The 12,857-nt window shown below is 47.2% G+C and overlaps 1 protein-coding gene across 1 annotated transcript in view; it reads left to right on the plus strand.

The window, feature by feature from the left end:
- Nucleotides 1–12,857, plus strand: part of SUPT6H (SPT6 homolog, histone chaperone and transcription elongation factor) — a 1,106,805-nt gene that overhangs the window by 1,013,438 nt on the left and 80,510 nt on the right. Inside the window, exon 33 of the mRNA XM_085649126.1 lies at nt 6,184–6,296. Coding sequence (XP_085505252.1) covers nt 6,184–6,296 — 113 coding nt within the window. The remainder of the gene's footprint in view (nt 1–6,183; nt 6,297–12,857) is intronic.

The raw sequence follows: 12,857 nt of genomic DNA on the forward strand, positions 1-12,857 counted from the left end.
TCAGCGCAACCTGTTCATAGGTGCGGTACTGGACACTACTGTGTGTCGAGCATTCCCTCCTCCACAAATGATTCTCGACATACAGGAAATGATTCCTTTATTTTACAACGGAGCGGTCGTTCCGGTTCTGAAGGTCCTTCGCCTGCTCGGTCTGTTCGCTTCCTGCATTCTGTTGGTCAACCATGCACGCTGGCACAAGAGGGCGCTCCAGTGGTTCCTCCACAAGCAGTGGTATCCGCACAAGGGAGATCTCAGGGAGTCTGTGAGGATCTCCAGAGAAGCTGCAGCGGATCTGTCTTGGTGGAGCGTGGAGGGCAATCTGTCTCAAGGAAAGCCCTTTCATCTTCCTCCATCGGTGGCCACAGTGATAACGGATGCATCCACCTTAGGGTGGGGTGCTCATCTGGGGGATCTAGAGATCAAGGGTCTTTGGTCTCCGGCGGAAAGGTTGCTTCACATCAACCTTCTGGAGTTACGGGCGATTAGATTGGCACTCAAGGCCTTCCTTCCCTTCGCGGTCAGTCTGTTCAAGTCCTGACGGACAACACGACCGCGATGTGGTATGTCCACAAGCTGGGAGGAGTAGGGTCTCTTTGTCTATGCAGAGAGGCCCTGCGTCTATGGTCCTGGGCTCAGGACCATCAGATTTGTCTGATGGCAAATCATCTGGCCGGGGTTCTGAACGTTCGTGCAGACAGTCTCAGTCGGCAGTTCTCCGCCGATCACGAGTGGAGGCTCCATCCGGAGGTGGTTCGTCACGTCTTTCGGGTGTGGGGGACTCCTCGGGTGGACCTGTTCGCCACTCACGAGAATGCTCACTGCCCGTCGTTCTGCAGTCTCCAGTATCTGATGCAGGGAGTGTTGGGGGACGCGTTTCGGTTGAGTTGGGGCTCACGACTCCTTTACGCGTTTCCTCCCATACCCTTGATTCCTCAGGTTCTGAGGAAGATTCGCCAAGATCGGGCCCAAGTTATATTGATCGCCCCGGATTGGCCAAGAAGGGTGTGGTACACAGATCTTCTCCACCTCTCCTCGTGCCCTCTGCTCCGTCTCCCTCTGAGGGCAGACCTCCTCTCGCAGTCGGAGGGGCAGGTTCTACACCCCCACCTCCAGAGCTTACACCTTCATGCCTGGAGATTGAACGGGGCAACCTGAATTCTTTTTCTCTCCCGCCAGATGTGGTAGATGTCATTCTGTCTGCCAGACATCACTCGACCAAATCCATATATTCCTATAGATGGTCTAAATTTGTACTCTGGTGTGGAGAGAGGTCAATTGATCCTTTGAAGGCTCGTCTGTCTAACATTCTGCAGTTTGCCCTTTCTCTTGCTCAGCAAGGCTTTGCAGTGGCTACAGTAAAAGGATATTTATCGGCTTTGTCTGCTTTCCTTTGCCTGCCGGATCAGCCGTCATTATTTAAATCACCTATTGTGCTTAGGTTTCTCAAGGGCCTCACAAACAAATTTCCTCCTACTCCCTTTATTGTGCCTCAATGGGACTTAAACCTTGTATTGACTTATCTTATGGGTTCTCCCTTCGAGCCCTTACATAAGTGTCCCTTGAGACTGTTGTCTTTTAAGACTGTTTTCCTCATTGCAATCACCTCGGCAAGGAGGGTAAGTGAGCTACAAGCTCTGAGTTCAAAACCCCCGTTCTTGACCATTCATGCTGAAAGAATGGTACTCAGGACCAGGGCTGCATTTTTGCCTAAAATGGTAACTCCCTTCCATCTGGGGCAATCCATTACCCTTCCTACCTTTTATCCTCCCCTCACCCTTCCAAGGAGGAGGAGAGACTTCACCGCTTGGACCCTAAGAGGGCGGTGAGCTTTTACCTGGATAGAACAAAGGACATCAGAGTTGATGACCAGCTCTTCGTGGGCTTTGTTGGCTGCAGGAAAGGTCGAGCGGTGCACAAGCACACGCTTTCCAGATGGATTATCTTGTGCATCAAGATATGCTACTCTTTGGCTGGTAAGGAACCTCCAGAGGGTTTAAGAGCTCATTCCACTAGAGCAAAGTCTTCCACTTCTGCTTTGTCTAGGGGTGTTTCTGTGGAGGACATTTGTAGGGTGGCAACTTGGGCCTCCCTCCACACCTTCGCAAAACATTATTGCTTGGACACTGAGGTGAGGAGGGACGGACACTTTGCTCGTTCCGTCCTTCAGGACTTTCTGGTATAAAAGGGTGGACACCCTCCTCCGGGAGTGGGGACTGCTGTGGAATCTATTCACAAGGTGAGGAATCCACTGGCAGATGTATCCATCAGAAGAACAAGTTACTTAACCTTCGGTAACGCTTTTTCTGGTGGATACAGTATCTGCCTGTGGATTCCTCACTGACCCACCCGCTTCCCCGTTGTCCATCCTTCTATACCTAAGGTTCTATTAATAATGTTTTAATCTACTATTCTAATGATGGTATTTCAAAATGTATATGTTACTGTCAAAGGCATTGTGTCTTTCTTTTGCCTTTCTATTTATTCTCCACACTGTGTGTTGATCTGCATATTGTGTATACTGTGTATATATTGCTGTCAGTCCGTCCGTGTGCCTCGAAGGCACGGAAAAAAGGGGCGGAAGTGACGTCATCACGCCGACGAGGTCTTCTTATGGAGCCAGTGACGTCAGCGGAGTCGCGAGCGGTGCCGTTCCTCTGTGACGTCGTCTTCGACCTCATCGGTGTGGACTGCTACAAAAGTTTCCGAATGTTGCTGGCGCAGGGATATTCACTAGGTGAGGAATCCACAGGCAGATACTGTATCCACCAGAAAAAGCGTTACCGAAGGTAAGTAACTTGTTCTTCAGGTCGCTCACCTATTTTTGTACTCCTTTTTTTTGGTTTGTTCTTTATTGTTTTATGGGAAAAATATTTAGTGAATTTATTTAGTGAGTGACTTTGAATTACTTTTCTTGCATTGTTATGGAGGGGGAGGTGGGCTGTATTAATTTTCTAGCTTTGTTATTAAAGGGAGGAGGTGTGTTGTATTTGTGCATTCATGCCCTCGTGCTCTTGTGCCCATGCTTCTAAGGCCATGTTAAAATGCAGAAGATGTCTGCATTCGATAAGGGACGAGAATAGCAGAAGCGAGGATGTTGTTGAGCTGGTTGTGGGTTGCCTGTACACTGGTCTCCTTGTAATAATCTCTACATATACACTTCTTCGTGCCTTCAATTCAACACCCTGTCAACACAGAGCAAGAGCTTCTTGATCCTGTCACTGTTGACAGAATTTTTTCCTCACTTTTCTTCAGTATGCAGGCAAATTCACCCTGTAAAACAGGTTTTAAACCATGTTGTGGCTGTCACCGACAGATGTTGGTGACTGACACACATACAATGTCTGTTTATGGTGTTTCTGCTCCAAACACTCCTTCATGTTGTGTCCATGCTGCACAATGAACAAAAATGCTATCTGAGACCGTGCGGCAAACTAGCCATCAAAAACTCCTGAGGTTATAAAGGAGATTGCGGCTGAATTCGAAGGCGCAACAGTCCTTTTCAAAGTTAAGTGTGCTGATGTGCACCCATGACCAGTCGTCATCAAGGTCATAAGGCTCAAGTAAATCAAAGTCCCACAAGAAACATAAAACTTTGTAGCTTGAGTCTCCTTTGTCATGCAACTTCCGCCACTGAGATTTGCGTGAGGAAGCCAGGTACTTAAGAGCCACGTAGTGCTTTCCCCCAAACCCCCCCCTCCCCCTTCCCTTGTAGAACCGATCTAAACGCTAGCCTCACTTCGGTCCCACCCCGAATGGACAGTGACATTAACAGCTGAAGCGGCCACGGACCACATCTTTAATGGTACACCTGATTCCTCTGGCGCACCTTCAGCCCTACAGAGGGCCTCCAGTTGGTATACCTTTGTCAGATCGGTCCTGTACGTTGACTGCCTCGAGGCTGAATTCGTTCCTGACTTCAGCTCTGGCAAATCCAGCCCATGATGCCATTGTCGGGCCCCATGCTTGGAGTAGGAATGACACTGCGTTTGGAGCCATGACCAATGCCACTGGTGTGCGTACCAAGGCTAATCCTGATGTCTTCAACGCTGGAAGGGTAGACTATGGTATTGTCTGCTTCAGAGACTCACACCCTCCTGCCCAGAGCTAGGCAAAATAACAACTCTGGACCAGACTACACTCCACATTATGATTTAGACACACTTCATGATGAGAATGAAATACCTTGAATGTGTTTGTGGGGATTTTGAATTGAACACGTTTGTAAATCAGGAGCCAGTGGAGTTCTCTGTGGTATGGTATGGTGTGATGTGTGTTCTGTGTAGGAGATCGAGGATGAGTCTGCAGAGTTCTCACTTCTAGTGAATTGCCTGGTGACCCCAGCGGAGAGGGTCTTCCCATAGTCCAACTTGCTGGTGACTAGGGCGTGAGTGGCAGTTTTTCTAGTGTTACTTGGGAGCCATTTGAAAACCTTCCTCAGCATCTTCAGGGTGTGGAAGCAGGATGCAGTGATGTCATTGACTTATGCTGTCATGTCCAGTTGGATGTCAATTATTTTGAGGTGTGGACGTGGGTTCAAATTCAGTGGTTAACCATTTGGAGTCCCACGTATAGCAAAAAAGCTAAAAAATGTGCAAAAGAGAACCATTTCCCGATCTATTGTTATGCAACAATATCTGCTGTGGGCTAGCCAAGGAACAGCCCCCAGAAGGCGTGTGCGCTCATTTCACCAGAGCAAAGTCTGCATATGCAGTGCTGGGGCATGATGTGGAAGTCATGGAGATTTGCCAGGCTGCTGCATGGATGTACCTCCACACTATCACTCAGCATTACTGCATAGACAGCCAGATCCAGCAGGATTGGTACTTCGCCATTCCACAGACCCACCATCTTGGCAGGTACTGCTTTTGTATCTATTCACTAGGTGAAAGTATTTTGTATGTTTTTGAACATCTGGCATGGCTTCAAATATAATGGACATATATTGGATTATCTGTTATAGACAATGATGCTTATTGTGCTTCCTAAAACATTTTAACTATTCAAATGGTTTTCCTTATACAGGGGACTGGTTAATATTGGGAACTTAAACATTTTATCATTAAAATGTGACCCTAAACATTTCACTTGCTGTCATTTGAAGGTAATCATTGAACTAAGACTCTAGACCTGGATTTCTTGGCCGTTCATTTGAGGCTCACCTCAGTATCTAGCACAAACTCAGGGTCCAGATGAATGATGCTCACTAGTGGCAAGTCAGTGGCATGCCTGAGGTCTTTTCAATTTGAGAATAAAAAAATAAATAAAAGAGTACTTCAGTTTTCAGAAAGTTGCTAAAACATTTTAAAATGTTACTTCAGAACATTTCAATAGATAATTTTATACTATTTTATATTAATATTTTTTTGTATTTTTGTTTTTTAATCCCCTAGTCACAGTATTTTCTTCTTAATACCACACCTTTGATATGAAATAGAAGAAAATTGCAGACTGTTAGTTTTGTGATCTAGTTCTCATGATTTAGGGTTTGAGGATTGAGTGCTGATTGAGGGAGATAAGATTTCTTCCACAGATATCAGGAAAATGATTATTGAAGATGGTCATTTAAAAGATGTGGGACAGGTAGAAGGATTCAGTAGTATTTGATGACATTCGAGTTCTATAAATAGCTCAATTAACTGATATGGGATGGTCAAGGAAACAAAATGGGAGTGTTGGGAGGGCAGAGATGTCAGCGAGCTATAACTGTAGTGTGAGGCCCAGTGATTTAGGTATGGAAAGAGCACAAGTGCTATGCTGTGGCAAGTGAGATTTCACAAACGGGTGCGAGTCTGACAAAGGTAACTAGAACTATAGCAAGAAACTGGAATCCAATGACAAAATGTGAGGTGTGCTGTAAATTAAGTTTAATTAATATGAACAATTATTTGAGGGACTCAAGAAGTGGGTAATGGGTAGAGGTTCCAGAGAGGATTGTGGTTGAGGTTCCAGGTACAAGGATGGGAGGGGCATGGAATTTACAGATGGCATGATTCTTTGCAGATGCTTCATGATTCGATGTGTAATGGCCAGGGGTACCAGAGTGAATCTGTGTAGGAGGGCGACTTTGGCTCCATGAATAGATACAGAAGTGGCAGTGATACCAGAGAGAGGGTGTAAGAATCTTGAGACTTCAAGGAAATTGGTGCACGAGTTACCCATTGCTGTACATTTCTCTATTTTCAGAATTGAATACTTAAGCGTAACACCAGAAGGATTTCGATATAGAGGGCAGATCTTTTCCACAGTTAACGGGCTTTTCCGATGGTTCAAAGACCATTATCAAGACCCTGTGCCGGGTGAGTACAATGAGCGCTTTTGTGCTGACACTGCTTCTTTTGAAGATGTTTTCAGGCCAGCTAGCCTTCGCCTCCTTGCTTGCAGAGAGTGTAGAAGCCTAATATTTAATTAAACAAACAAGCAGTAAGATTTAAAAGTGTAACTTTAGGCAATGTAGCAGCATAGAGTGTAGTGCCTCTCAGGACTAGCTCAAAATACAGGTAGAGGTTTCAATACCTCTTACTAAAGATACACAGCCAATTGGGTACGCACGAGGGATGGCACTCTCTAAACATTTATTCAGTCATTAATCTGAATATTTGAACAACCAGTTCTTAAGGTTTAAGGCTCCTTTAACACTTTTTGGGTAATCTGATAGACTTTCATCTTTCCACACTGTCGAGTTGGTGGCCTTGTTTGGCATAGTTGTGCCGATGCTGAGGAGAGTCTTTAGTGAAAAGCTGTCACTGTCACACAGAGCAGTACTGGTATTCAAAGTCCAATCAGTACAGCTTCCAATTATCAGGTAGTCCCTCCTCCCTGCCAGGACGTTAGTGAGCCTATAAACTACCTTCCTGTATGCCCCATGCGTCCTTCCCTTTGTGGTATATTTCATTTGTTTTTGCGAATGTTTCAGCCTTTTATCTGAGATATACATGTAGCATTTTTGTCTTGCAACCTTACAGAGCTGCCCTATTTTGCTAAATTTAATGTCCAGTGCCATTCTGTTTCGAATTGTGACACTTTTGTATGGCTGCCATTTCATCTGTGATATTTCCCAGGGTTACAGTTGTCTTCTCAGGCAGGTTATCAATTAGCCTGGGCAATTATTGTATCTGATTACTATTGTGAGCTATCCCATCTGGTGGTAGCATTACCCCAAATGCACTCAACATTTTTGTTACCCAGGCAGCCATTCTCTTCAGTCTCAATTTTGAGTCTAGTGGTCGGTCCACATGAAACATTCTGGGCATGATAAAGGACTGATAACTCCTATACTATCTTTGGGGTAGCTAAAAACAGGCCAGTCCACATACAAAGAAACCCCCCACGTATCCTATCAGTGCTGGAGCAGGCATTATAGCACACCCATACCCAGTGTCAGGAGACGGTAAGTCTATATATTCCTTGCATGTGCCGTTTCCCGAAATGGAACATGTTCTTTCTTAAACACACAGGTCCTAATATTTGTTGTTCTATCTTCAAATATGAAATCTGCTGCTTTGGTAGCCTGGATTTGAGAACCACAGAAATAAATTGTAGTTCTGCAATCCTTCTCTAACTGTTTTATCAACCTAGGTTATGTTAGAACTGGGGTTTCTGGTTGTCAGGGTATGCATCCTGTACAAGCAGGAACTATCACTCTTGTCAAGGTAAGCTGGATGCACACTAAAAGATAGCCTGTACTGACCCTCTGGTAGTTTGGCATAGAAGAGTCAGACTGATCTAAAGAAGAAATGTCTGAAGTATTTGTGCAACACACACACAAACACACACAGCAACACAATGAAAACATCACAAAACATATTCCACACAAGGTGGCAAGTATAGATTATATTTGTTATGAATAAAGCAAGCCCAAACTGACAAAAATCCAATAAGTAGAACCGGAGTTATGATTTTCTTTTATTTTTTTAAATAAATCAAAATGTAGTACTTCGAGGTAACTAGTGCTTAGGGGTTACTTAAGGTCGCTTTGGACCAGGGCATGCCAGCTACAGGACTCATGCAGGTCCTGCTGAAAAAGTACCTTGTATGGAGAAAGTGTCTACATCGACGACTTGATGTGTCGGTTCCGATCTGCACCAGCTGTAGGAAGCTGACTTTCTATGTAGTGGACCAAAATGAGTTACGCTATGAAGAAAGTCCAGATGAGTTTTATTGGTTTACAGTCTTAAATTAATAATCCCAAATGATCTCTTTGGTGGTAGTGTGCGCAAGCAGTTTAGGCTTATCGGAGGATAGTGTTGAGCATTTGTTGTACAGAGAGAGTCAATAAATGAAACACACTCAAGAAGAAACTTGAGATGAATTTAGAAAAATAACAGATTTTTATATAATTTTAGACACCAAGATCATCGGAATCAGATAAGTACTTTAGACGTTATAGATTTTTACAGGCAAAACAGCAGAAAATCACAGCTGTCAGGTTTGAGATATGAGCCTTGAATGCGGTAATGTTATCCAATGGAAGAAACATTCACTGCATAGGCACACTTAGAAACAGTTCCTAGGGTTACTCTTCTGGTCTTAAGATGCTTAGGGGCCAAGGTCCAAAGAACCACCATAAGTTTGGATTTACCTATACTGATGTGTCCGGGTCCAAAGATGCTGGTTGCGATTGTAGCCTCAAACACTGCCTGTTAAATTCAATGGAGAAACCTGTACCAAGGAAAAAGACTGCAAGTGGGGACTTGGGGACAAGTCCAGCAGGACCCAAAGGGGGGGGGGGGGAGGGTCTCAGCTCTTAAGCTTCTCTGGGGAAAGGGGGCACTGTTGGTTGGCTCAGACTTGGGCTTTTGGGGCTCAGGTGCAGATGTTTTGCCCGGCGTGTTGCTTGTATTGGAGGCTCTCACGTCTGGGGGATCAGCCTGGTGATGGGGGCAAACAGGACAGCAGGGCTACTCTCAGTGCTGGCCTCGGTGATGCTGACGTCCCTCGTCAGTAGTTTGTTCTTTTCAGGGTTTGTGTCAGGACTGGTCACTTAACAAGACTTGGTTGCTGCAAGGGCTCCAGTACCCAAGGTATTGGTGCTGGGAGGCTCCTGAAGGGTCTAGCGGCTCGAGACTTGCTGGGGAGATGGGACTGACCTCTGGATACCACAAAGTCCTTCTCCTGGGGAGCTGCTTCCTTGACAGACCTGGTGGTCAGCAGATCGGTGTACTTGGCAGATACGGTTGATAGCTGCAGGGAAGTGGCTTCTCCACTTCAAGGGAGATGCTGACTGGTTGGCGAAGTGCTGGTAGCCCTCCAAGGCTTTAGCAGGATACACAGCTGCAAGTTGCCTGGATAGCAGCAGGCAAGCAGAGTTTGGTGCCCAACCTGGCACTGTTCCACAGTTCTTGCATTTTCGTCTCTTCTTGGTCCTTTATCTGTTCCCAGTAGACAAATCTGAGTTCCTGGTGTCAGGGGGCACCTAAATAATGAATTTAGGGGTGTTAAGGGGAGTGTAAGGTTGTAGCCAATGGGTTACCTATCCTTGGGGGTAACTACTCCCTCTATACGACCTCTTTCTGGAAAGAGTGGGTTTAAACCTGACCCAGAGTTCCTAGTTCCACTAAAAGCAAAATGGTAGAACCCTTCTTTCATCATTTGCTTCTGATAGCCCACGGTAGGGGTGTGATTACCTTGAGAGTGAACACGTCTTCTGACTAGATAATATTCCCACCTGTCCTGGTGCCAAATTGGTCTCAGGGCATGGGGTGCTATCTCCCAGGTATGGGGGAAGCCGGGGTCTCATATCATAGGCGGTAGGGGCTTTGAAGCCTCTGGCCTTGATATGCTAGTCATCCTACTTAAGGAGGTGTCAACACCTTCCTCTGGAGCTGGCATTCTTTCTGGCTTCCGAGAGCGTACCTCTTACCTGGGGGGGGGGAAGGTCAGAAACTTGTCTGTGGTGGAAGGCTGGACGATACCAGTCAACCAGCACAGGTGCCCTCCGGGTGCATGTCAGGACAAATCAGATACTGCCATTGTAGGAAGCTCGGTTTTTGTTGCAGTAATCTCCCTACCCCCCTTATTTGCTACTGATTCACTTTGACTTGATGTGCCCTGGTTCCCTGCCAATCAGGTACCCTGGGCCTGTGTTCTTTCCCAAAATTATTATTATTATTATTATTATTATTGAATTTTGTACCGCGCACGGTTACCATGAGGCATCCCAGCGCTTATAGAGACCAAGAGCAGGCTACTAATAGAAAACAGAGAAGCTACAGTTATTCTGGGAACAGATACGTTTTCAGATGTTTCCGGAATCTGAGAAGGTTTGGTTCGGACCGCAGCGAGAATGGGAGGGAGTTCCAGGCGAGCGCTGTATGGATAGAAAAACTCCTGCCCCCTGAGCGGGCTCTCCTGATTCTCTTAGTCTGAAGGAAATGTTTATTGTCAGAGCGTAAGGCTCTTGTAGACTTATAAGGGCGAATCATGTCCTTCAGAATAGCTGGTCCTTTCCCCTGTATGCTCTTGTGAGCGATGCACAGGGCCTTAAAGGTAACTCTCTCTTTAACAGGGAGCCAATGGAGTGCTTTTAAAGCAGGCCTGGCTGACTGCCTGGCCGGAACATTCCGCAGCAGCCTTGCTGCTGCGTTCTGCACTTGTTGCAGGATCTTAAACGTTGACTCTGGTGCTCCAAGAAAGAGCGCGTTACTGTAGTCCAGGCGTGAGATGATTAATCCTTGGACTAACAGCTTCCGGGAGAGTTCTGGTAACAGGGGGAGAACCTTACGGGCCGACCGGAGCATTCCATAACAAACGCCCGCGATCTTCTTGGCGTGTGTCCTAAAGGACAAGTCCGGCTCCAGCCAGACCCCCAGGCTCTTGATCTCTTTTTTTGGGTCAGGCGGGGTGCCCATGCAGTTGGGCCAGCTGTTTGGCGAGAGGGCAAAACTTGAATGACCCAAGATCATCAGCTCAGTTTTTGAGCCATTCAATTTGAGCGATGACCTGGACATCCAATCAAACACATCTCTCAAGCAAGCATGGAGTGTCTCTGGCTGTTTCTCCAGCTGTGTAAGACTCACCACTAGCTGGGTGTCATCCGCATAGCTTATGGTCTTAAAGCCAAACGGAGACACCACACCCTCCAAGGGTGCCATATACACGTTAAATAACGTGGGGCTGAGGGATGAGCCCTGTGGCACCCCACAGTGAAGTGGGAGGGGAGGGGATTTTGCATTTCCTTCCCAAACCTCGAAGGTACGCCCCTCCAAAAAGGAGGCCAGCCATTCCAGGGCCACTCCTGAGACACCCGACTCAGCTAGACGTTGTATCAGCACCCCATGGCTGACGGTATCGAAGGCCGCACTGAGGTCCAGGAGGATCACTGCCACTGATCCCCCTGCATCCAAAGTGTTTCTGGCCTCCTCTACCACTGCTAGCAGAGCCGTGTCCGTACCATGGCCTGGTCGAAATCCCGTCTGGGAGTCCCTCAACCGGCCATTCTCCTCAAGAAAGTTTGATAACCGATGGTTCGCCAGCCTCTCGGCAATCTTACTCACTCCTGGTAGTAAGGAGATGGGCCTGAAATTGGCCAAGTTCTGCGGGTCCTTGTAACCCCAGTTGGCCCCTCTCTGGCCACATGTCAGTCCCTTGTAAAAGATACCATGGGTGCAAAGGGCACTGTGGGCGGGGAAGGCCTCTAAGGGCTGCAGCACTTATTTTACCACCCTTAGAGGCCCTGTAACTTTACACACACACACTGCCATTGCAGGCTGTGTTTTGGTGCAGTACAAAGTGAAGAGTCGCCAGGGCACGCCTCCCTGTGTGCCAAGCCTACAACCCTCTGCCCTGGCATAGGTCAGCCACCCCTCTAACTGGGTGCACTATACCAGTGGTGAGGGTACCGATGCATGAGCCCTGTACCCCTACAGAGTCTAGACCAATTCTTAGACATTCTAAGTGCAGTAATGCAATTAAGAGTATATGGTCCTTGGAGTTTGTCCTTATGAGCTCCACAGCACCATAATGGCTTTAATGAAAACTGGGAAGTTTAGTATCAAAGTTATCAGCACGTTAAACCCACACTGATGCCCGTGTGGAATTTAATGAATAATGCACTGGAAAGGCATCTTAGAGATGCCCCCTGAAAAACGACCAGCCTCTGGTGGGTTCCCTGACTGGTACACACCAGCCTGCCACCATGAGATATGTTGCTGGACCCCTGGGGTAAGAGCCTTCACTCTCTGAGCATAGAAACAAAGCCTTTCCTGGGCAGAGGTGGTAACACCTCCCCCAGGTCAGGAAGAACCAACTGTAGCAGGGGAGCTTCAAAGGCCTTGCCGCCTTTGTAATGCAACACCCAGACTCTCCTGCTATCAGGAGCAGGCCCCCCTCATGTCTCCCCTCCGCAGGAAGACAGGCGGGAAAAAGTAGCACTGCCCAGAAGGTGTGCCCACCTCTGCCAACCCCACCCCTCAGGTGGGGGAGGTGAGGTGAAGCCCACTCTTCAGTGCCTGCCATCTTGCAGATGGCTGGAACTCTCCAATCAGAGTTAGGGATTGTGCCACTCCCCCACGTGAGGTGAGCACACCAAGGGTGTATTCACCCTAAGGTCATTAGCCACTGACCTCGAGACCACTAAAATGCCCCTTTAATACAGTATATAGGGAGCAGCCTTGAACCACAAAGACAGATTCCCTCAACCTACGAGAATGAAAGAAGACACCCAGCAGAGGAGACAGCATAGAAGAACTGACTTGGCTTCAGCCCTACCGGCCTGTCTGCGGTTTCCATAATTCCTGTGCCAAGTCGCCTTGTCCTGCAGCCAGGGACCTCCAGAACCCTAAGAGGACTGACTGTCTTCAACAAAGACTGGATCTCCTGTGAGCAGCAGCTCTGTTCAAAAGAAACTCCCAAGACAGATT

Source organism: Triturus cristatus, chromosome 3_2, assembly GCF_964204655.1.
Source record: "Triturus cristatus chromosome 3_2, aTriCri1.1, whole genome shotgun sequence".
NCBI lineage: Eukaryota > Metazoa > Chordata > Amphibia > Caudata > Salamandridae > Triturus > Triturus cristatus.